This window comes from Natator depressus, chromosome 3, assembly GCF_965152275.1.
Source record: "Natator depressus isolate rNatDep1 chromosome 3, rNatDep2.hap1, whole genome shotgun sequence".
NCBI lineage: Eukaryota > Metazoa > Chordata > Testudines > Cheloniidae > Natator > Natator depressus.
In genome coordinates this window covers 171683670-171707567 of record NC_134236.1, presented here as the reverse complement: position 1 = coordinate 171707567, position 23898 = coordinate 171683670, and the positions used below count along the sequence as shown (strand labels likewise).

General features: G+C 41.0%; 1 protein-coding gene across 2 annotated transcripts in view; it reads right to left on the bottom strand.

Moving 5' to 3' along the window:
• Positions 1–23898, bottom strand: part of MTA3 (metastasis associated 1 family member 3) — a 259662-nt gene that overhangs the window by 133655 nt on the left and 102109 nt on the right. For both annotated transcript variants that reach the window (XM_074949344.1, XM_074949346.1), the window contains exons 8-9: positions 11633–11732; positions 2703–2891 (exon numbers count right to left, since the gene is read on the bottom strand). In XM_074949344.1, coding sequence (XP_074805445.1) covers positions 2703–2891; positions 11633–11732 — 289 coding nt within the window. The remainder of the gene's footprint in view (positions 1–2702; positions 2892–11632; positions 11733–23898) is intronic.

Genomic DNA, 23898 nt, shown 5'->3' with positions numbered 1-23898 from the left:
AAATGTTTCAGTTTTTTTGGAATTTCCTCCCCCCTGTTTTTTTTCCCAGCCAAAAATACTTGCCAAATTCACGAACAGTTCTGGTCAACCCAAAACTGCAGTTCTGGTCAACCCAAAACTGCAGTTCTGGGCTAATAAGCTATTTGAAAAAAATTGCCCAGCTCTAACTCCATAATGTACACTTAATACTTGGTTTCCTTGAAGAGACTGCTAATAAAGGTGCTAGTTGGTAAAACATATAATGGGGGAGCAAAGAATCTTGGATAGCCATCCGCAAGGAACTGAATGAATTGAGATCTCATAACAGAGACTTAAGGAGCGTTAAACCTGCATGGACACAGGCAGCTTATTCATATGCTTCAGTTATAACTAAATTCTAGGGCTGTCAAGCAATTAAAAACACTAATCACGATTAAATCGCACTGTTTACAATAACAATACCATTTATTTAAATATTTTTGGATGTTTTCTACATTTTCAAATATATTGATTACAAGTACAAACAGAATAAAAAAAAGTGTACAGTGCTCACTTTATTTTTGATTACAAGTATTTGCACTGAAAAAAACCCCAGAAGAAATAGTAATTTTCAATTCATCTAATACAACTACTGTAGTGCAATCTCTTTATCATGAAAGTTGAACTTACAAGTGTAGAATTACAAGTGTACAAAAAATAACTGCATTCAAAAATAAAACAATATAAAATTTTAGAGCCTGCAAGTCCACTCAGTCCTACTTCTTGTTCAGACAATCACCTCAGACAAACAATGCTGACTGCTTCTTGTTTACAATGTCACCTGAAAGTGAGAACAGGCATTTGCATGGCACTGTTGTAGCTGGCATCGCAAGATATTTACATGCCAGATGCGCTAAATATTCGTATGTCCCTTCATGCTTCAACCACCATTCCAAGGGACGTGTGTCCATGCTGATGATGGGTTCTATTCGATAACAATCCAAAGCAGTGCGGAGCAATGCATGTTCATTTTCATTATCTGAGTCAGATGCCACCCGCACAAGGTTGATTTTCTTTTTTGGTGGTTCGGGTTCTGTAGTTTCCGCATCGGAATGTTGCTCTTTTCAGACTTCTGAAAGCATGCTCCACACCCCATCCCAGTCAGATTTTGGAAGGCACTTCAGATTCTTGTACCTTGGTTCAAATGCTGTTGCTATCTTTAGAAATCTTACATTGGTACCTTCTTTGCATTTTGACAAATCTGCAGTGAAAGTGTTCTTAAAATGAACAATACGTGCTGGGTCATCATCCGAAACTTCTATAAAATGAAATATATGGCAGAATGCAGGTAAAACAGAGCAGGGGACATACAATACTCCCCCAAGGAGTTCAGTCACAAATTTAATTAATGCATTATTTTTTTAACAAGTAGCATCGGCATGGAAGCATGTCCTCTGGAATGGTGGCCGAAGCATGAAGGGGTATACGAATGTTTAGCATATCCGGCATGTAAATATCTTGCAATGCCAGCTACAAAAGTGCCATGCAAATGCGTGTTCTCACTTTCTGGTGACATTGTAAATAAGAAGAGGGCAGCATTATCTCCTGTAAATGTAAACAAACTTGTTTGTCTTAGCAATTGGCTGAACAAGTAGTTGTTCTGAGTGGACTTGTAGGCTCTGAAGTTTTACATTGTTTTGTTTTTTAGTGCAGTTCCATAACAAAAAAAAATTTACATTTGTAAGTTGCACTTTTATGACAGAGATTGCACTACAGTACTTGGATGAGGTGAACTGAAAAATATTATTTCTTTTGTTTAAAATTTTTACAGAGCAAATATTTGTAATAAAAATAATATACACTGATTTCAATTACAACATAGAATACAATATATATGAAAATGTAGAAAAACATCCAAAATATTTAATAAATGTCAGTTAGTATTCTATTGTTTAACAGTGCGATTAAAGCTGCAATTAATTGTGATTAATTTTTTTAAAATTGTGATTAACTTTGAGTTAATCGCGTGAGTTAACTGCGGTTAATCAACAGCCCTACTAAATTCCTTTGTTTTGCATATATTTAACCTTTTCCCAACCACAATCCAACATGAGTAATCTCATGATAGACGAGGGTCTACCCCCCACCCCCAAAAAAAAAAAAAAGACTGAAAGAGTTGCAAGCTAATTACCAATCACCCAGGCAGTTGGTCATTGGTATCAACTCCATCCCATTACTCTGCATCAGGACACAGCAAATTAAAGCTTTGCTGCACAAAACTGCAATATTTCAGAAGCAGACATAGCAGAGTTGGGAGTATTTCCTTCACCATTCACAAGTATCAAATGCTTAATGTATCAGAATATCTCACTATGGAGTATTTTTAAAAGCGGTCTGAGTAAGGATTTCCCTCATTGCTAAACATGGAAGGAAAGACTGGGATTTTCAATGCTCTTAAGGGATTTAGGACTGCCACTGAATTTCAGTGGAATCTGGGCACCCTACTTTCTTCCAGGATCCTGAGAAAATCCCAGTCAAAATATATTAGAATTTAGCTTTCCAAGATGTGTCACTAAACAAGAAAAGACTATTTTTTAATCCAGATAATACACTTATCCATTTGGCAGTACGAAAGCGTCTCGTCCTTAAGCTAATCATTCAGATCAATAGAAAACAATTAGAGCTCTCACGGCCAAAACACATTTAAACATGGGAAGAAAAACGTGCATTAGTTCTGTACTTACAAAGTCTTGTCGTATATCATTGAAGTCTTTGCCATATTTTTCCAAAGCCTCTTCAAATAAACTAGCTTCCGATGCTGACCATTCTTCCATTTCATCTCTGCATAGAACTGGTCCTCCAAGTGGTACCAGAACACTAATGGCACTGCTCAAATCATAGTTATGCTTATGTAATGTATCCATTGCATGGAACTAAGAAAGAAAGAAAGAAAAAGAATTAAATTGGTGAATTAAAGAGTTGTCAACCAGGATCACAACTAATAAAAGTATTATATTCTATATGCTGAGAAACATGCCTTAACTTACAATAAATTTGGAGTTTATCCTGTTAAGTGCTGTCTCACAGAAGAATGTCTGCACTGTACTTGATATGGGGATGGAAATGCTATAATATTTGTTAAAAGCTACAGTATTTAATAAATTGCCTATAAATTAGCACACATTCTTCAGCAGTTCCACGGAGGATCTGACCATTTTGTTTTCAGTGGCCAAAGATTATGAATACTGCTAAACCAGAGATGCAAACTTCTCCTTGCTCAATAGTCTCATTTTTTGCTGGACAGGTGAGGACATCATCATTAGTTTTTCGTTATCACCATCACAGGGAAGTGTATGAGAAGATTTTGTCCCTGGTATCTGACTTTTGTTAATGAAAAATTATGCAGGGCAGTGCTAAACATTGTGAGGGCTTTTGTTAGTAAAAGAAGAATACGGAGGCAACTGAATAGATAACGGCAATCTTCACTCAGTTGGTCTCAAGAAATTGTTGTATGCGGACATCACTAATAAGTGATGAGGAAGATGAGTAAAGAAATAAACAAATGCATCACAGATCCTCTTCACAGAAAGTGTGCAATCTATAGTCTTTCTGACTCAGAGTCCCATATGCACATGATCTCCAGGACCTCAGCCCCATTGCTGCTGAGGCAGCTGTACAGGTGCTGATGGTGTAAAGACTCACTCTGAAAACCACAGCTGCTATTTCTTAAGATAAACTTGTCAGGCAGAACCTAAAGGAGGAATGAAAGGGCCAGATTTATTTTTTTAAAAAAGTGTAGAAGAGTATTTCCTCTTTCCAAGAGGAAAGACTGCTAAATATGAACACAGCAGAGCAGCATTAGTTCTGTAGTAGCTTCTAAGGACCACACTGCAGCCATCATGGACCTCAGCACTTAAACTGGTAGCCATCTCAGGGAATGCACCAGTGAGAGCTTGAGTGTTTGAAGCAGAATGGACTGATGTGCTTACATGCTGATGCGAATTTGTAAACCCAAAGGTTTTAATGCAAAAGTCACTGCTTGGACCTTACTGCTATCAAGGAGAGAGGTTTAAATTAGTATCTTTTTCATCTTCTTCTATGTAACCTCAAAGCTTATCTCCATGGAAGTTTTCGTAACAGGCTGGAATGAATTGCTTGGATTTTAAATTGGCAATAATTCTGAAAACAACAGAGATCACTGACTATTTAAGATATTTTCAGTTATTTATCTACTTCACACAAGATTCAGTTTGTTCACATTTTTTCAAAATGTTATTAATTTTTTTGTGAAGGTTCTTAGCCAAAAGTGATATGTATGCTTATCAATTACCCTGCCCATCTTCCCCCCACAAATGCTTCTTTCTAGACAACCGTATATTAGCACTGGTATAGTTCTTAGCTTACAAATGAAGGATGACATCTTTAGGCGGAAATGTGATCTAGTGGATAGGGCACTGAACTGAACTGGGACACAGACGGCTTAGGTTCTATTCCCAGCTGTGCCACTGGCCTGCTGTCTGACCTTGAGTGAGTCATTTGACCTCTTTGCGCCTTAGTTTCCCCTCCTATAAGTATGTGTTTGTACAGCACCTACTACAATGGGACACCATTCTCAGCTGAGGCTTTCAAGTGCTACTGCAATATAAATACCGCTAATACTTTGCTACTTCTTATGAACAGTACAGATCTTCCCCGGACTTTCAGTATGCCTTGGGAAGATGCCTCTTCAAGTACTACTGGTGGCAGGATCTGCTTGATTAATTTAACCTTCAAAAAGCAATGCCTTCCTTTGATTCACTTTCTTCTACTGTGTACTTTATTATTTAGTATTGTACTTACATTCGCCCTGACCACAAATTGCCTTGAGGAGTCCCTGTAATGGATAAAATTAGTATCATGCTATCTTAAGACACATAGTAATCTGATCAAAGAAAAGAATTTGGGAGTTAAACTACTGACTTATTACTTATTCATCCTGACAAAGAGTAAAACAAGCAACCTGAAAGTTTGAAACTAACAGCATATGTAACACTGTGGAAGGCTGATCTACCTGTTCAGATTTAAATCTCAACACTCGTGGAAAGCAGAGATTGCACTTCTGCCAAGCAGCTGCTCAATCAGAATCCATCTCACTGATGAGTGACAACTGAGTGAGCAAATGGTAGTCTTGATCTTGTTCTTTTAATGTTAATTGTCAGGAAAAGGTTTCGTCATCTTTGGCTACCTAAACACTGATTTGTTTATTGTATTTATATATTGATAACAAAGATACTTCGAAGCAACTGAAGAAATAACTGCATTCTCTACTCAGCTGCTCTGAAGCAATCACTGGATGCTGAGGCAAGCTCCACAAGTAATGCCTTTGCTTTTTTTCCCTATAGCCCCCCCCCCCCCCTCAGGTAGACTCCTATATTATGATAGGTGGGTGGGGTTAGCAAGGGCAGAAGCAGCCTGAAGAGGCTGCAGCAAGCCTAATACCACCAAAAGAGGGGAATGATCACATCTGTTTTTGTCTGCTTTCTCCAAGGATCTGGAGCAGTCTGGGGACCAGAGGGAGAAACACCCAAGCTGGGATTCACCATAAATGAAGGCCAGTCAGATGGAAAGTAGTATTTGGGACCTCCCGCAAATAGGAACTTCAGGTCTGGGGGAGAGGAGGGGGAACACCTCTCTCCAAGGAAGATGGTGATAGTATCTTCCTGCTATAATTTAATAGTAACTTAAAAGTCTTAGGGCCCGATCCTGCTGAGGTCAAGTGCTCCAGCCCCCAGCTCACAAAATGAGACGCTTCACATGTAAAATTCAAAGGTAACGCTCTTTATGCTTTGTTTAGTAAATCAGGAAACAAAAGATATTCTAAGATGTTTCCTGATTTACTAAAGTAACAGATGCTTTGGAGCTAATTCCACCATAAGAAGCAAGCAGAGCAATTCTGTCTACTTAGTTTAGGTTTCACTAAAATGCCTATCTCCATCTATCTAAGCACTGTACAAGAGTTATCAGGCAGGGGAAGAAACCAAAAAAAAAAAAAAAAAAAAAAGGCCTTTTGGGTTTCCCATCTTCTTCCTCAAGGCTTTTACTCCCCAGACTGCAATGTTTACAACCAAAGAAACAAAACTCATTGGTCTCTCTCAGCCACACATCTCAAGCCTGCAGTGACAGGATGTGTAATACCCCTGGTTCTAAGGCATCCTCCCCTTCCAGCATCCTAGCTGTTAACCGTATAGTTTCCTGTCTTCTAAAAGTGGAGTCTAATCAATCTGCATTTTCCAGCCTTTCCTCTTTACCATCCCCTGTGCATTTAGATGGGGAAGCGTGACGATAACCCTGACTTGCCCATAACCTGGTAGGACCGCCGCACCTTGTCCAACAACTCACAATCCACCCGAAGTTATAACCTTTCCTCTTGTTTACAGAAATCTTCTTTAAATCACTGCCTAGCGACACAACCAATTAGGAATACAGCAAACACATGGGAGCTTAGGGCATTGCTATATCCCCGTTAATTAAACTTGAGATGCAATGACTAATTGCTATTAAGAACACATTCAGTGCAATGTACTAAGGATTATATACCCGCATCACATCACATCACTTCCACGTGATAAATGAAACACACTACAACCTTTGCTAATGAACGTATCAACTTTAAAGTGCTGCTCAAAACATGTTCACCAATTAACACTGGAATGTGACAGAAACGATATTATAAGGAGGAATATATCTTTTCCTAACTTAGGAGGAAAAAAAGCATATGCACCAACAAGGAGAAAAGGAGAAGGATTCAAAAACGTTGAGAGCAGACAAGTGAATACGAACAAATATGGTAGCTCCTCTAGTGTCTTATTATAAGACACATCTTCTATTATGTGTAATGGAAGTTAATGGATCATTCCCAAGGCACAAACTTTCATACCACCTCTTGAACACTAAATCTATCCATTTAGTGGCCTGGTTTCAATATGTACTTTTAAACTATAAACAGAATTATTGTAGGGAACAATTTACAGCATTAACCACTGATCTGTACAGTAAAAGATCTACGTTCTGTGGGACTTACAGAAAATACTCAATCCAATAAAATGTTAAAGATAAAAAATTAATAAAATGAGTACAAACACTGAACTAGAAAACTATTCCATAGGAAAATATAGTGTAAATAATGTAAAGTGAATGGGAATATGTCACTGAAGTAACATCCGAAAGTCTGAAACAAAAAGATAAGACAGTATCTTTAAGAGCTATTTACAGCATAAGTATTACTCAAGATATTAAATTCTCTCTTAGAACACTACAATTTCCTTTACTATGTTACAGTAATCTAGACTCAGATCATTTCCTTTTTAATTGATCATAATATCTGAGAACTGGGTATGGTGAAACGTTTTTCCGATTACAACAAATACACTTTACCTAAATCAAGTATTTACAACACTGAACCCCTTACTAGTGACTTTGGGATATTATGTTACCTTATTTTAGCCAAATAACTAGAATTGCTGTCTCAAAATACTTTCATTATATTGTTATTTATGCTACAGTCCCTGATCCCCTCAAGCAGTATGCACATATAGGGGCATGTAGCATTGTAGTAGAAGCTATGTCTTTTTTGAATATTATATTTAAGATACAGATTCTTATAGGATTGTTAGGTTTCAGAGTAACAGCCGTGTTAGTCTGCATTCGCAAAAAGAAAAGGAGTACTTGTGGCACCTTAGAGACTAACCAATTTATTTGAGCATGAGCTTTCGTGAGCTACAGCTCACTTCATCGGATGCATACTGTGGAAACTGCAGAAGACATTATATACACAGAGACCATGAAACAATACCTCCTCCCACCCCACTCTCCTGCTGGTAATAGCTTATCTAAAGTGATCATCAAGTTGGGCCATTTCCAGCACAAATCCAGGTTCTCTCACCCTCCGCCCCCCCCCCCACACAAACTCACTCTCCTGCTGGCAATAGCTCATCCAAACTGACCACTCTCCCCACAATGTGCATGACAATCAAGGTGGGCCATTTCCAGCACAAATCCAAGTTTAACCAGAACGTCTTGGGGGGGGGGGGTAGGAAAAAACAAGGGGAAATAGCCACTCCCAGTCTCTATTTAAGCCTAAATTAATAGTATCCAATTTGCAAATGAATTCCAATTCAGCAGTTTCTCGACGGAGTCTGGATTTGAAGTTTTTTTGTTGTAAGATAGCGACCTTCATGTCTGTAATTGCGTGACCAGAGAGATTGAAGTGTTCTCCGACTGGCTTATGAATGTTATAATTCTTGACATCTGATTTGTGTCCATTTATTCTTTTACGTAGAGACTGTCCAGTTTGACCAATGTACATGGCAGAGGGGCATTGCTGGCACATGATGGCATATATCACATTGGTGGATGTGCAGGTGAACTAGCCTCTGATAGTGTGGCTGATGTTGTTAGGCCCTGTGATGGTGTCCCCTGAATAGATATGTGGGCACAGCTGGCAACGGGCTTTGTTGCAAGGATAGGTTCCTGGGTTAGTGGTTCTGTTGTGTGGTATGTGGTTGTTGGTGAGTATTTGCTTCAGGTTGGGGGGCTGTCTGTAGGCAAGGACGGGCCTGTCTCCCAAGATCTGTGAGAGTGTTGGGTCATCCTTCAGGATAGGTTGTCGATCCTTAATAATGCGTTGGAGGGGTTTTAGTTGGGGGCTGAAGGTGACGGCTAGTGGCGTTCTGTTATTTTCTTTGTTAGGCCTGTCCTGTAGTAGGTGACTTCTGGGAACTCTTCTGGCTCTATCAATCTGTTTCTTCACTTCCGCAGGTGGGTACTGTAGTTGTAAGAATGCTTGATAGAGATCTTGTAGGTGTTTGTCTCTGTCTGAGGGGTTGGAGCAAATGCGGTTGTATCGCAGAGCTTGGCTGTAGACGATGGATTGTGTGGTGTGGTCAGGGTGAAAGGTGGAGGCATGTAGGTAGGAATAGCGGTCAGTAGGTTTCCGGTATAGGGTGGTGTTTATGTGACCATTGTTTATTAGCACTGTAGTGTCACTTTGGATGAGCTATTACCAGCAGGAGAGTGAGTTTGTGTGTGTGTGTTTTTGGGAAAAAAGGGGGGGGTGAGAAAACCTGTATTTGTGCTGGAAATGGCCCACCTTGATTTTCATGCACATTGTAGGGAGAGTGGTCACTTTGGATAGGCTATTACCAGCAGGAGAGTGAGTTTGTGGGGGGGGGCGGGGGGCGGGGGGGGGAAGGTTAAAAAAACCTGGATTTGTGCTGGAAATGGCCCAACTTGATGATCACTTTAGATAAGCTATTACCAGCAGGAGAGTGGGGTGGGAGGAGGTATTGTTTCATGGTCTCTGTGTATATAATGTCTTCTGCAGTTTCCACAGCATGCATCCGATGAAGTGAGCTGTAGCTCACGAAAGCTCATGCTCAAATAAATTGGTTAGTCTCTAAGGTGCCACAAGTACTCCTTTTCTTTTATAGGATTGTTAGTATGTTGGATTTCCTAAGTAAAATGTTTACCAGTAGAATCAAATGCTTCCAAATTTCACTTCTGCTTGGTTTTGATGTCTATTAGAATACCACATAAGTATAACGTATACAAGAAAGGACAAGATGACCAGTAGTGTATTATTTTTATAAAGTTCAATTAGCTTATAGAATAGTATAAATGAAATTACTTGACAGGTTTCATAACTGTGAGTCCTCCTTTGCATGTTTTCGAGTGTACGTTATCCACTATCCAGTTCTCACATTTACCAGACTGTATATTTAATAACATACTGTTGGATTTTACGAGGATACACTTTGGGGCAAAACCAGTCCCTTGACCTCCATGACTGCACTGGTCCAATGCAATTCACTACCCAAAAGGTGGGAGGACTGAATTTCAGGGAGCTACAGGGAGCGCGAAGGAGAGAAATGGGGAGAAGTCAGTTAATATGAAATAGGAAAATGTATGAGAAAAACAGTCAGATCACAAACAGAGATTGAGAAAATATGAAGTGACAACCAAATTTGAAAGGAAATGCAAGGGAATGTGCTTTAAGAACAATCGCGTATTCCAGCTGAGCAGGTAGATGATCTATGCTGGTGGGAGTTACTTATCAGGAACGTTAGAGATGAGAACTAAAAAACAATTACAAAAAAAATGTTGTGGTCTTAAAATATTTCTATTAATACAACATGGCTGAATTTAATACATTTGCAATGTGTTGAATTCAGCCACGTTGTATTAATGAAAACATTTATTTGCAATGTACCGCCATTGAAATGTCCATGTTATCAAAGCCAATTTATTAAACATTCCTTTAAAAAGTAGCTGTTTTGTCTTTTATCTAGACAAGAAGATAGAAAAGAACTGGCTGCCAAAGTAGTCAAACACATTATTAGTATGGCTTAGTATATATACAGTGCTTTTCATCTGCAAAGCATTAGACAAGCATTAATGAATTAATCCTCACAACACACCTCTGTGCTGGGTAGATTAAGAAGTCTTACTTTACTAGCAAAATAGGAAGAAAAATCATGTAAAGGGCAATGGTACAGAACAGCAAGATGTTCACCAAAGACTTAAGGCTGATGGCTCCACCTCCACAATGTATCATCTCTGAAAGTCTCTCTCCTTACTGTAGTCAACAGGAATAATTTAAAAGGTACATATAAGTGTGTGTGTGCATGTATGTGATGAGTATATCTATCCACCTACATATATCCATCAACAAACATCCATATAGCTAAACAGATTTCCTTTTCCAAAATTCTCTCAATTAGAGCATTTAAATTGATTGATCACTTCCATGCCCACTTCCTACAGTATTTGGGGAAATGAGGACACCTGGAGAGGTAGCTTGGAGCTGTGTTCCACAGTCTCAAAACGTGGGAGGCTCTGGATACAGCAGGAAAAGGGTGCGTACTGGCATGGTGCTAGAGAAATGATGGATTATGAAGTCTGGGGACAAAAGGCCCAGAGAGTCAGAGGAGGAGCAGGAACTGGCAAAACGCATGCTGGGTAGGGGCTCTAAATGAGATAGGATAATAATGAGTGCCTAAAGCATGCCTTAGCTGTTATAGCCATAATTTTTATTTTTTAAGGGAGTCGATATTTTGGAAATATAATGTTTTAGGGGTGCTACATAGACTCTATTGAAACACACATTCAACCTTAACCTTTTTAAACAAAAATTTAATAATAGTATCAAGTGAAACACTCACCTCAATTATTTTTCTGTAAGCAAGAGGCAATATGGTTAAAAAAACCACTCTCTCTTTATGTCACAAGGGTTTTGGTGAGCTAATTAGCTTAAAGCTATTTTTTATCTCTCACTGCTTTTGGTTTGTACAAGGTGATAAAAACACACAGCTTGATTTTTACCAATTCTCATTCATATTTATCAGACACAAACACTGATTTGATTTTAAAAAGTAACAAATAACAAACGTGGTAAGAATGTAATTTTAGGGTCTCATCATACTCTCATTGAAGTCAATCTGTACTGTACTACTAACTTCAATGTGAGCAACAGCAGAGTCTTAGTAAACTCATGCAGATACTGTACATAATTACTTAACAATAACAGCTATCGTGTGACCACTTATCTGCTGGAAAGCAGACCTGAAGCAACATGGTTTGCTGAATTCCGACCATCTGCAAAACAGTACAATTATAGCATTTTTAGCAAACCTCTTACCAGTGTGATGTCTCGAGAAGCAGCAGCTGCACTCATGTGTAAACTAGGTTGCCTGACAGAACTACTACAGTCCAAAGCTCGAGCAAATGTGCCAACCGCACTGGGAAGGGGGGGGGGGAGGAAAAGAAAAAAGATGGATAAATTAAATTCACACATTTATCTTATTAAAAGATGATTTATCAGCACATAAACATCACTGTAGCGCTGACATTACAATTTTAAACGTTTTTCAGACTTTTAATAATGAAAGACAGCAACTATTAAAAAAGTTATGATTTCTGTTTCAAACAATAGTGTACTAAGTACAAACACAATTCACCATTTTAATCGTATGAGAACTGAAGATAATCTTGTTTAATCAGACAAAATCCTCAATTGTTCCAATGTGCTGATGTCTCATTACTGTCAACTCAAGGGCCCTGGTTAGCTTGGACTTTAATTACTTTTTTTTTTTTATTAAAGCTAACTGTAAACAGCACTTGACTAGCAAGCAAATATCAGAAGATGAAATGTCACAGTGCTACTCAGATAGTTTTACAGTCATCTCACAGGTTAGATGCAAAAGGAAATTATTAACATTTCATCCACTTCAGTAATATGTGCTTAATGCTTCCATTAGATAGGCAACAAGGGGCCCATCAACTTGCAACCACCTAAAATCTGTATTTTCCACCCATGATTTTAGGTAATAAGCTGAAGGCCCCTCTTAGCCTGGTTAATGGAAGTTTTCAGCATTGTGCACATGGACAGATATAAAGCATCATGCATGACAGTGCACGACCGGGTAAAGGTAAGTGCCTGTGATATTCCAGAAGAAATCCTGAGCACAAGGGTCAAGGACTGGTAACATCACAATAAGAGGGTATGGGGCATCAATGAAAGAAGGTAGGGTTAAGGTTGCAGGCCAGGGTGGTGTCTACTGTAACTTTGTATTTTCTGTTTTTACAGATTTAAGTATAATACATTTGACACTCCAACAGGGTATGAGGCTCTTAATCTGCATTAATGGTGTTGAGCAGTAAATTTCCCTTGTTTTTTTGAGGAAGATGTGGTGACAAGGAGAGCATGACAGGGTCACCTGAGAGGGTAGAAAGGAAGGTTTTTCTTTTAACACGTCACTGGCACTCAGCTAACAGCTCTGCCCTCATCCTCAGCCCTCCATGCCCCTGGAAGAGTTGGAGGGGCCATGGGCAGGAAAGAAGATGGTAAAGAATGGGCTGCAACAATCACATCTACCACTGTTCAGGTTATACCAGGATTTTCCATTTCAGTAAATGTGAAAAAGTTCTACACAAGTCTTTTGGGCAGGGTGGATAAAAAACAATTATTTAAATTTGATATTTTAATGTTATTTAAATTATAGGTAAGTTTTGCTTTTTAAAAATAAACCTGTTTAAAATGAAATCTGAATTTAATGCAAAATATGGGAAAGCTTAGAGTTAATATAATCTCTTAAAACATTTAAATAATAAATAAATATGCTGAATTCACAAGCCTCTATCAAAAACTTGGGAGTTAAAAGCTACTTCTCTATATAAAGAAAGAAACAGGGGAAAACATCTGGCTTTTGAGGTCAAGCTTTATAAATAGGTCATGCAGTGTAGTAATGGCTTGATCCTGTGGGGGACTTACGGGCTGTTCAACTCGATGCAAGAGATTGGCAAAGTCATCACATGTACTGGAACCCAGTCTCTGATCCAGGAGACATCATCATGTATCTCATCAGGACATCCACTAAGCCCAGCTCGGTCATGTCATACTCCTAATTTCATTGCTTCTCCCGACCTGGGCTCCGATTGGCTCAGTTCTCAAATTATGAATATTTATGACTCCACCCATCATGGAAACTTACTCTCCAGCTCATGGAAAAACACTGATCTGCCCAGTAACTACCTGCCCTTGCTTCTGGATGGGTCTGGGCACTTCAGGTAAATGGCCTTGATCTTCTCCTTCCACGTGTACACAGAGATACAAAGAGAAATCCATTAATTTCTCAATCTCTAAACAAATAAAACACTGCAGTGCAAAAGGCATGTGGGTTACACGAGTAGAAGTCTTGGATAGTTAGTTCTATTGTTTTTCTGGGGGTCGGACTGGGGAATTAAATAACAAGGGAGAACAAGCAGAGTGTGCAATCGGAAACAAGCAACACTGGTGTGAAAGCAGGAAGCTGTGGGAAGAACGGACAACACTCTTCAGAGTGCAGCCTCTAGAATCATAGAATATCAGGGTTGGAAGGGACCTCAGGAGGGCCAATACGCAACTAAATCATCCCAGCCAGGGCTTTGTCAAGCCTGACCTTAGAAACCTCTAAGCAAGGAGATGCCACCACATCCCTAGGTAATGCATTCCAGTGCTTCACCACCCTCCTAGTGAAAAAGTTTTTCCTAATATCCAACCTAAACCTCCCGCACTGCAACTTGAGACCATTACTTCTTGTTCTGTCATCTACTACCACTGAGAACAGTCTAGATCCATCCTCTTTGGAACCCCCTTTCAGGTAGTTGAAAGCAGCTATCAAATCCCCCCCTCATTCTTCTCTTCTGCAGACTAAAGCATCCAAGTTCCCTCAGCCTCTCCTCATAAGTCATGTGTTCCAGTCCCCTAATCATTTTTGTTGCCCTCCACTGGACACTTTCCAATTTTTCCACATTCTTCTTGTAGTGTGGGGCCCAAAACTGGACACAATACTCCAGATGAGGCCTCACCAATGTCGAAGAGAGAGGTGAATGATCACGTCGCTCGATGTGCTGGCAATGCCCCTACTTATACAGCCCAAAATGCCGTTAGCCTTTTTGACAACAAGGGCACACTTGACTCATATCCAGCTTCTTGTCCACTGTAACCCTTAGGTCCTTTTCTGCAGAACTGCCGCTTAGCCAGTCAGTCCCCACCCTGTAGCAGTGCATGAGATTCTTCCATCCTAAGTGCAGGACTCTGCACTTGTCCTTGTTGAACCTCATCAGATTTCTTTTGGCCCAATCCTCCAATTTGTCTAGGTCCCTCTGTATCCTATCCCTATCCTCCAGCGTATTTACCACTCCTCCCAGTTTCATGTCATCTGCAAACTTGCTGAGGGTGCAATCCACGCCATCCTCCAGATCATTAATGAAGATTTGAACAAAACCAGCCCCAGGACCGACCCTTGGGGCACTCCACTTGATACCAGCTGCCAACTAGACATGGAGCCATTGATCACTACCCTTTGAGCCCGACGATCTAGCCAGCTTTCTATCCACCTTATAGTCCATTCATCCACCCCATACTTCTTTAATTTGCTGGCAAGAATACCATGGGAGACCGTATCAAAAGCTTTGCTAAAGTCAAGGAATAAACATATCTACTGCTTTCCCCTCATCCACAGAGCCAGTTATCTCATCATAGAGGGCAATTAGATTAGTCAGGAATGACTTGCCCTTTGTGAATCCACGCTGACTATTCCAGATCACTTTCCTCTCCTTTAAGTGCTTCAAAATTGATTCCTTGAGGACCTGCTCCATGATTTTTCCAGGGACTGAGGTGAGGCTGACTGGCCTGTAGTTCCCCGGATCCTCCTCCTTCTCTTTTTTAAAAGATGGGCACTACATTAGCCTCTTTTCAGTCGTCTGGGACCTCCCCCGATCACCATGAGTTTTCAAAGATAATGGCCAATGGCTCTGCAATCACAGCCGCCAGCTCCTTTAGCACCCTCAGATTCAGCACATCTGGCCCCATGGACTTGTGCTCATCCAGCTTTTCTAAATAGTCCCGAACCACTTCTTTCCCCACAGAGGGCTGGTCACCTCCTCCTCATGCTGTGCTGCCCAGTGCAGTAGTCTGGGAGCTGACCATATTCGCGAAGACAGAGGCAAAAAAAAAAAAAGGACTGAGTACATTAGCTTTTTCCACATCCTCTGTCACTAGGTTGCCTCCCTCATTCAGTAAGGGGCCCACACTTTCCTTGACTTTCTTCTTGTTGCTAACATACCTGAAGAAACCCTTCTTGTTACTCTTAACATCTCTTGCTAGCTGCAACTCCAAGTGTGATTTGGCCTTCCTGATTTCACTCCTGCATGCCTGAGCAATATTTTTATACTCCTCCCTGGTCGTTTGTCCAATCTTCCACTTCTTGTGAGCTTCTTTTTTGTGTTTAAGATCAGCAAGGATTTCACTGTTAAGCCAAGCTGGTCGCCTGCCATATTTACTATTCTTTCTACACATCGGGATGGTTTGTTCCTGCAACCTCAATAAGGATTCTTTAAAATACAGCCAGCTCTCCTGGACTCCTTTCCCCTTCATGTTATTCTCCCATGGGATCCTGCCCATCAGTTCCCTGAGGGAGTCAAAGTCTGCTTTTCTGAAGTCCAGGGTCTGTATTCTGCTGCTCTCCTTTCTTCCTTGTGTCAGGATCCCGAACTCGACCATCTCATGGTCACTGCCTCTCAGGTTCCCATCCACTTTTGCTTCTCCTACTAATTCTTCCCAGTTTGTGAGCAGCAGGGCAAGAAGAGCTCTGCCCCTAATTGGTTCCTCCAGCTCTTGCACCAGGAAATTGTCCCCTACACTTTCCAAAAAGTTCCTGGATTGTCTGTGCACCCCTGTATTGCTCTCCCAGCAGCTATCAGGGTGATTGAAGTCTCCCATGAGAACCAGGGCCTGTGATCTAGTAACTTCCGTTAGTTCCTGGAAGAAAGCCTCATCCCCCTGGTCTGGTGGTCTATAGCAGACTCCCACCACAACATCACCCTTTTTGCTCACACTTCTAAACTTAATCCAGAGACTGAGGTTTTTCTGCAGTTTCATACCAGTACTCTGAGCGGTCATACTGCTCTCTTACATACAGTGCAACTCCCCCACGTTTTCTGCCCTGCCTGTCCTTCCTGAACAGTTTATATCCATCCATGACAGTACTCCAGTCATGTGAGTTATCCCACCAAGACTCTGCTATTCCAATCACACCATAATTCCTTGACTGTGCCAGGACTTCCAGTTCTCCCTGCTTGTTTCCCCTCTAATGTTGACTTCAACATCTGGGAACTGGACCAAAGAAACCTGCCATGGCTGCAGGCTGTAAATAAGATCCTATTTGGGAATATTCCTGTAACTCTCGATAAAAAAGGAACACATGCCAAATGTAAACAGTACAGAAAAGAAATATAGGACCCGATTGTCAGAATGAAACATTAAGAAAAATGCTCTTCAGAAAGCAATGTCTTTGACGACGACGACGACGACGACGACGTCTGAACAATCTTGTTCAACTGGTTAGTAAACTTATTTTTGCACCATCCTTATGCACTGCCTACCACATCTTACTATGCTAGGAAATAACAGATTATTGTCAGAAATTTGGGGTTTGGGTGGATTACTTACCTATGAACTGCAAAATATTTGTGTTCAAAATATAACTGGTATGCTAGTTTGTTGTGGGAGTGTGGCGGGTTTTGTACCTCCCGGCTTCTACGCCGGTTCTACAACCTCCCCGGTAGTCAGGGCTGTATGGCCCAATGGCCAGAGTCCCTCTAAATCTTCTTCCCCTGGTGGGATAGCACGGCCTAGCAGCTGGAGTCTCTATAGTGCACTCCTAAAGCAGTGTGGCCTGAGGGCCAGAATCCCTTTAAGTCCTCTTCCCCTCATAGGATAGTGCGGCCCAGTGGCCAGAGTTCATCTATCTCCTTTGAGGTAAGAGAGGGATCGGTGAACTATGTCATCCGAAAAAGAGGGGGGAGGGCTAGAGACCCCTGGTAGGGGAGCCCAGGCCCACCCGTCTTCACCGGGCTCCTACCCAGGGCCCTGTCACTGATGGCGTGATCTGCCCCAGGTCAGCGGGGAATCCTACCGCAACACGCTGCCCTCAGAGTGGTGGGAGATACCACTCCCTTCCCTTTCCTGGGTCACTTCCTACCAGTTCTCCAAACATAGCAGTCCCTGGGGCACCAGGGTCTTCAGGTTACTCAGCCCCTGGGACTCCCTGGGGTTCCCACAGCTGCCAGTCTCTGGTCCCACTTCCTGGCCCCTCAGCTCCCTCCTGTACGAGTCGCCACTGCTCCTGGGCTGGAGCCTCCCCTGGGTGTCCTCCTTCCTCAGCCGCCAGCTCTGACTGAGCAGGTCTGCAGGCTTTTATACTTGACTCTGTTGGAGCATGCCCAGCAGAGCCTCAGGGGCGTGGCTTCCTCTGCCAGCAGGGAAGGGTTGACCCTCTCATTCCCCGTGCAGGGCCAGTCTGCCCCATCACAGGGAGTATTTATCAATTATTGCTGGACCCCTGAAATTGATTATACTAATCAATGAAAAACTAACATCGTAGGTGAAGATTTCCTGTTTAAAATTAAGCTTTTATTAGGCATTATGAATTTTAACATTGAAAAAACGTGGGGGCTTTTTTCAAGCTGTTTGGTATGTTGCTAGAGATAAGGCTTTAAAAAGATTTAGGTAATCTTTATGGTTTATTATTTTCCCTATAAAACCATTCAAGGTGAAGTAGCCTGTTAACAGCCCTGTAGTCATAGGACAAAAAGGGGGATTAGTGGTTAGACTGTTGTAATAAGCCATAAATCCAGGGTCTTTATTACAACCATGATCTTTAGTGTCGATCAAAGTTATGAATTTAAGCTCCTAGTAGGGATGTAAATATCATTTTAAAAATTAACCATTTAAATGAAATATTTTTAATCATTTAAACAGTTAACTGATTAGAGGGCTGGCCGGCCAGCGGGCACGTCTGGGGCCGGGACTGCTCCAGCCGGCGTGGGGCTGCTGGGGTGGGGAACTGGCCGGCCAGCGCGGGACTGCTGGGGTTGGCCGGCCTAGGGGTTAAATGGTTAAGGCGGGTTCACCGGTAAGACTAATGCTTATTGGTTAACCAGTTAACATTTTACATCCGTAGCTCTTAGGCTCATCTTTTGGAAGTGTTGAGCAGGCTTCCTTTGAAGAGAACTGATAGGTCAGATATAAAGTATCTCTTCACCTTGAATGGTCCCTTACAATATGTGCTAACTACTTAAGCTAAACTATCTGTTCCGCCTTGTATTTAGCTATGACACTCCGAGTACCTTTCACAGACCTGAGGAAGAGATCCATGTAGCTGTAGACCTTGTCTCTCTCACCAACAGAAGTTAGTCCAATAAAAGATATTACCTCACCCACCTTGTGTCTCTACACAAGGCAGTAAAATGACCTGTATCATTTTTTTTCCATCATCATCCAGTAAAACCATGGATGATTCATAATCAAGACCAGCAAAGTCCAGCAAGACTCCATAGATGAAATGATTGCTCAGTTCATTTATGCAACAAATTCTCCTTTTGCCTTGTTTAGAACAAATATTTCATTGACAGTTCAATTATTAAAACCAGACTACATTCCACCCAGCAGAAGAGACATTACTGGATACACAGTGATTTCCTTCTCATACAAACAATGGGCAAAAAACACTGAAGGGAAAACTGTTAATCCGAGTCTTGATGGGTGGAGCAATGTACACAATAATATGTGCTTGTGTGACAACAGAAGATACGGCTGTCTATCTCACAGAAACAGATACATCAGGAAATGCCCATATAACAGAATTCTTAAAATTAGAAGCAGTAAAAGCTATAACAAACTGTGAACCAAAATTCAAGCATCAAATGTGTTGCTTTGTCACAGACAATTCTGCAAACGTAACAAAGATGAGAAGAAATTTACAAGAGGACAATGAAGGGAACCTGAATCTTATAACATATAGATGTAGTGCTCCTCTGATGCATCTTTTAGGCAAAGACTTAAGTACAACTCCAAGAACAAAGGAAAAACGTTGAAATTGCAAAATACTTCCATTACACCCACTTTGCTTCAAATTCACAGAAGAGAGCAAGAGGATCCAAACTAATTCTCCCCCAAGATGTATGATGGAATTCAGTGGTTGACTGTTTTGATTTATTTATTAACTGCCCTACTCTGATGATTATTTTTCATGATTTTCCTCACAAATTGATGCATCTATCTCAGCCAAAGTAGTCAACATCAGACTAAAGAGAAATGTAGAAGATATGCTGAATATACTATAACTAGGGCTGTGGATTAATCAGTTAACACAAAAAAAAAATCAAAAAAATTAATTGCAATTAATCACAGTTTTAATCACACTGTTAAACAACAGAATACCAATTGAAATTGATTAAATATTTTGGATGTTTTTCTACATTTTCATATATAATGTATTCTGTGTTGTAATTGAAATCAAAGTATATTATTTTTTATTACAAATATTTGCACTGCAAAAATGACAAAAGTATTTTTCAATTCACCTCATACAAGTATCGTACTGCAATCTCTTTGTCGTGAAAGTGCAACTTACAAATGTAGATTTGTTACATAACTACACTCAAAATCAAAACAATGTAGGCTCTGAAGTTTTACAAGTCCACTCAGTCCTACTTCTTGTTCAGCCAATCGCGAAGACAAACAAGCTTGTTTACATTTACAGGAGATAATGCTGCCCTCTTCTTATTTACAATGTCACCAGAAAGTGAGAACAGGCATTTGCATGGCACTTTTGTAGTGCATTGTAAGGTATTTACATAGCAGATATGCTAAACATTCGTGTGCCCCTTCATGCTTCGGCTACCATTCCAGAGGACATGCTTCCAAGCTGATTACACTTGTTAAAAAAAAATAAATGCGTTAATTAAATTTGTGACTGAACTCCTTGGGGGAGAATTGTTTGTCCCCTCCTCTGCTTTACTTGCATTCTGCCATAATGCAGAGACATGTCAATGAGACCATGAAGAAATACCCAAGAACAAAGTTAAATTGCAGACAAAGAATCAAATGAGATCAAGCACTTACTCCACCTCACTTTCTTGCCAATATTCTCAACTCAAAGTACCAGGCTAGATGCCGAACACTTGAAGAGGCTGCTGCAATGACATAATCTAATAATCATGCATCAAACATGCCAACCATAATAAATTTCAGGGCTGGAGGTGAACTATTCAAGCAGCACGTTTGCTTATGATGTTTTAAGGAAAGTCGCACTACTGAAGAGTGTCATTTTAAAGGGATTACTGCATATTTGGATTTTGTCTGCAAAGCTTAATTATAGGGGGGGGGCGTAGCACAACTATAGACAAGGTTGAGACTAGCGAACGGTTTAACAGCTTATTGTTCTAACTGCTATAAAATCCACACGCTTAGGTGGATTCTCTTGAAAGTTGTTCTGGCTCATGGAGATCTGGAGTAGGGTTAGTAGTAAAAAATTGAATTTGTTCGAGCAAGAGGTTCTAAGATACAACTCTGCACCCCTCCCCTTTAAAAAAAAACACATCAACATTTTAAAGGTTTTTATTACTATTTTGGGGGGCACACATGGGGCTCAAACTAATCCTCCCCAAACTGATAACAACTGCTTGGGATTGACCTCAGCTGGTGTCTGGTATCCACTGCCCCTTTTGGTAAATTCTGGATCTACTATTTGTGGCTCAATCAAACTGCTGAACCAGAAAACAAAATTTGTGCATGTACAGGAGGATTAGCACTCTGTTGCAATCACAGAGCATCTGCAGGAAGCTGGATGTCAAAGTGATTGAGTGGTTCAAGGTAACAATTTTTTAATTTAAGAACCAATACTTCAGAGTGCTCTAAAAATGCACATGCATACTCAGATTCTATTTCAGAAATATTATCAAGGAAAATAGCATTAATTAAATAAAGGGAAGATGAAAGACTCTAGTAAGCATTTAGTATAAGGGTAATGTAATCATGCTATATGCTTCTTGGGTTCCTGAACAATGGGACTGAATGGGATCAAAGAAAAGTAAATAGTTGTCACTCTCAATGTCAGCACATTCAAAGGGTCTGTTAAGCATCAGGAAACATATCCATAATAATGGACCCTGTTCTTTGGATTGGTTTGCAGTGCCAGAACACTGTTGTCAGTCAAAACAATAATTTACATTTATCATGAAAAATAAACACAGAAAAATTTCAGCCTTCTACAATAATTCATCCAGTCTGCACAAAAGAAGGGATCATACCTATTGACTTCACCCGAGTGATATAGTTTCTGTGAAAAGGGGATCTGAAGGAATGTCACAGTAGAAAAAATTTGGTCACATAGCCAACAGTCATAGCAAACTTAAATGATATCCCCCTCTCAAACAACTATACAGAAAAATCAAAACCATGCACAAACTACCATAAACATTTAAAAACTATTCTCTAACTCAAAAGCATTGTGGATTGGTTTAAATCAAGGCAAATTAAATCAGCAATTCTAATCAACTTTTCTATGTGCACTTCAGCTGTTTTCTAAAGAAAGGTAGTTGATATAACCATTAAAAAAACCTTTTGTAACTACTGTTCTTCGAGATGTCCATTCCATGCTAGGTGTGTGCGCACCGCATGCACAGTTACCACATAGGGAAAAATCTCCGGCATCTGTAGGTCTGGCTCTAGCACCTCTGGAGCCACACGCATATGCTCTGGTATAAAAGAGGCACTGCCAGCTCCTTCTTGCCGGTGGGTAAGAGTGGTAGAAAGGTGGGTCATGGAATGGACATGAGCAACAAACCTTGAAGAACAATAGTTACAAAAGATTAGTAACCGTTTTTTCTTCTTCGAATGCTTGCTCATGTCCATTCCATGTTAGGTGACTTGTTAGAGGGCTTTCCCTTCACCTTCTCCCCTGGTTCTTGTCACGCAGAAGACCAGAAGTCCGAAGTGCAGGCAATACGATGTTTATTGGGGTTAGTTTCCAGCAAGCATGTATACCATGACTCTGATGCTGCAGAACCTTGTTTCCCAGTGTACCGTCCCCTCCTCCTCAGCAAGCATAATTATACCTGAAATGCACACCCACAGTCCCACCCCTTACAACTTATGGTCATGTTCAGTTTTGGGGATCATGGGTCTGGGGTCTTCATCCCACCTCTTTTGTATTCCATGGGAGGGGTAAGGAGTGAGGTTGTGCTACGGTTAGGGGTAGCCATTTCTCTGGCCTTTTAGTGTTTTACCTTCACCCCCCATCCCATTACCCCTTCACCCCCCCCCCCGACTGGTTGCTTGACCTTGTCTTGAGATAGGAGTTGAGGCAGTCTTCAAGTGAGTGCTCATATATTACACTCCCACCATGCCCACTAACATTTTAACTGCTCTTATCTGTTCCCATTATACTAACAAACCCATCTGGCTAGGCAGAACAACATACACAGTGGCTTTGTCTTTTGTTTACTCATATTAGTAAGGACCCATTTGTTCACGCATATTAGTAAGACTATATGTGTATCAAAAAAAAAAAAAATCAAACAGGCAAGAAAAACTCAGAATACTGTCTCAGGTGAAAATACAGGCCTGAATCCTACATTGGCACTAGCACTCCTAACATGACTCACAAGCAGTACCTCCAGAGGTGGGCTTGAAGTTCATGGACGTGCTAATTGCAATACCGCTCTCCCGAAACAGGCATCATCACAGGCCTCTTAGGTGATGGAATAGTGGGACGTGAAAGGTATGAACCGATGACCATGTTGCAGCTCTGCAGATGTCTTGGATTGGTACCTGCAAGAGGAATGCTGCTGCTGAAGCCTAGGCTCTCATGGAGTGAGCGGTCACAATGGCCAGAGGTGAAATTTTTGCCTGCTCAAAGCAAGCTCAGATACAGGCAGTTATGCAGGACAAGATTCTTTGGGATGACACATCCCATCCTTTCTGCTACTGTTACAGAGCTGTGCAGACTTGCGGAAGGGCTTAGTTCTCTCAGTATAGAAGACGAGGGCTTGCCTAACGTCCAATGTAGGAAACAGATGTTCCTCAGCAGTCTTGTGAGGTTTTGGAAAGAAGACAGGAAGAAAAATGTCCTAGTTGTTGTGGTGTCGCATGTACAGCTGCTGGAGATTTTTCCTTCAATGGTATCCGTAGGACTGGCTCTAGCACCCTCTGGAGCCGGCCCCGCACCCTCTCAGTTCCTTCTTACCGCCTGTGATGGTTGCCTGGAATAATCCTTCTTGCTCTTGCAAGGCTTCTTTCCCAGTGGTTTTGACTTTACTGTCATATATTGTATAGTTAGTGCAGTTACTGTATATAATTCTGTGTTAGTGTATATAGTAGCGTTAGTAGTTGTCCCTGTTGTCAAGGGACATTTGCCCCAGCGGTATTGCGACACCACCTTTGCTAGGAAGGCCAGTTGGGGGCACAGCTGGACCTTGTCCTTGAAGAACATGGTATAAAGGGGTTCTGATATCAGGGCTTTGATCTCAGAGACCCTTCTGGCTGAGGTGATCGCCACCAGGAAGGCGACCTTCCAAGAG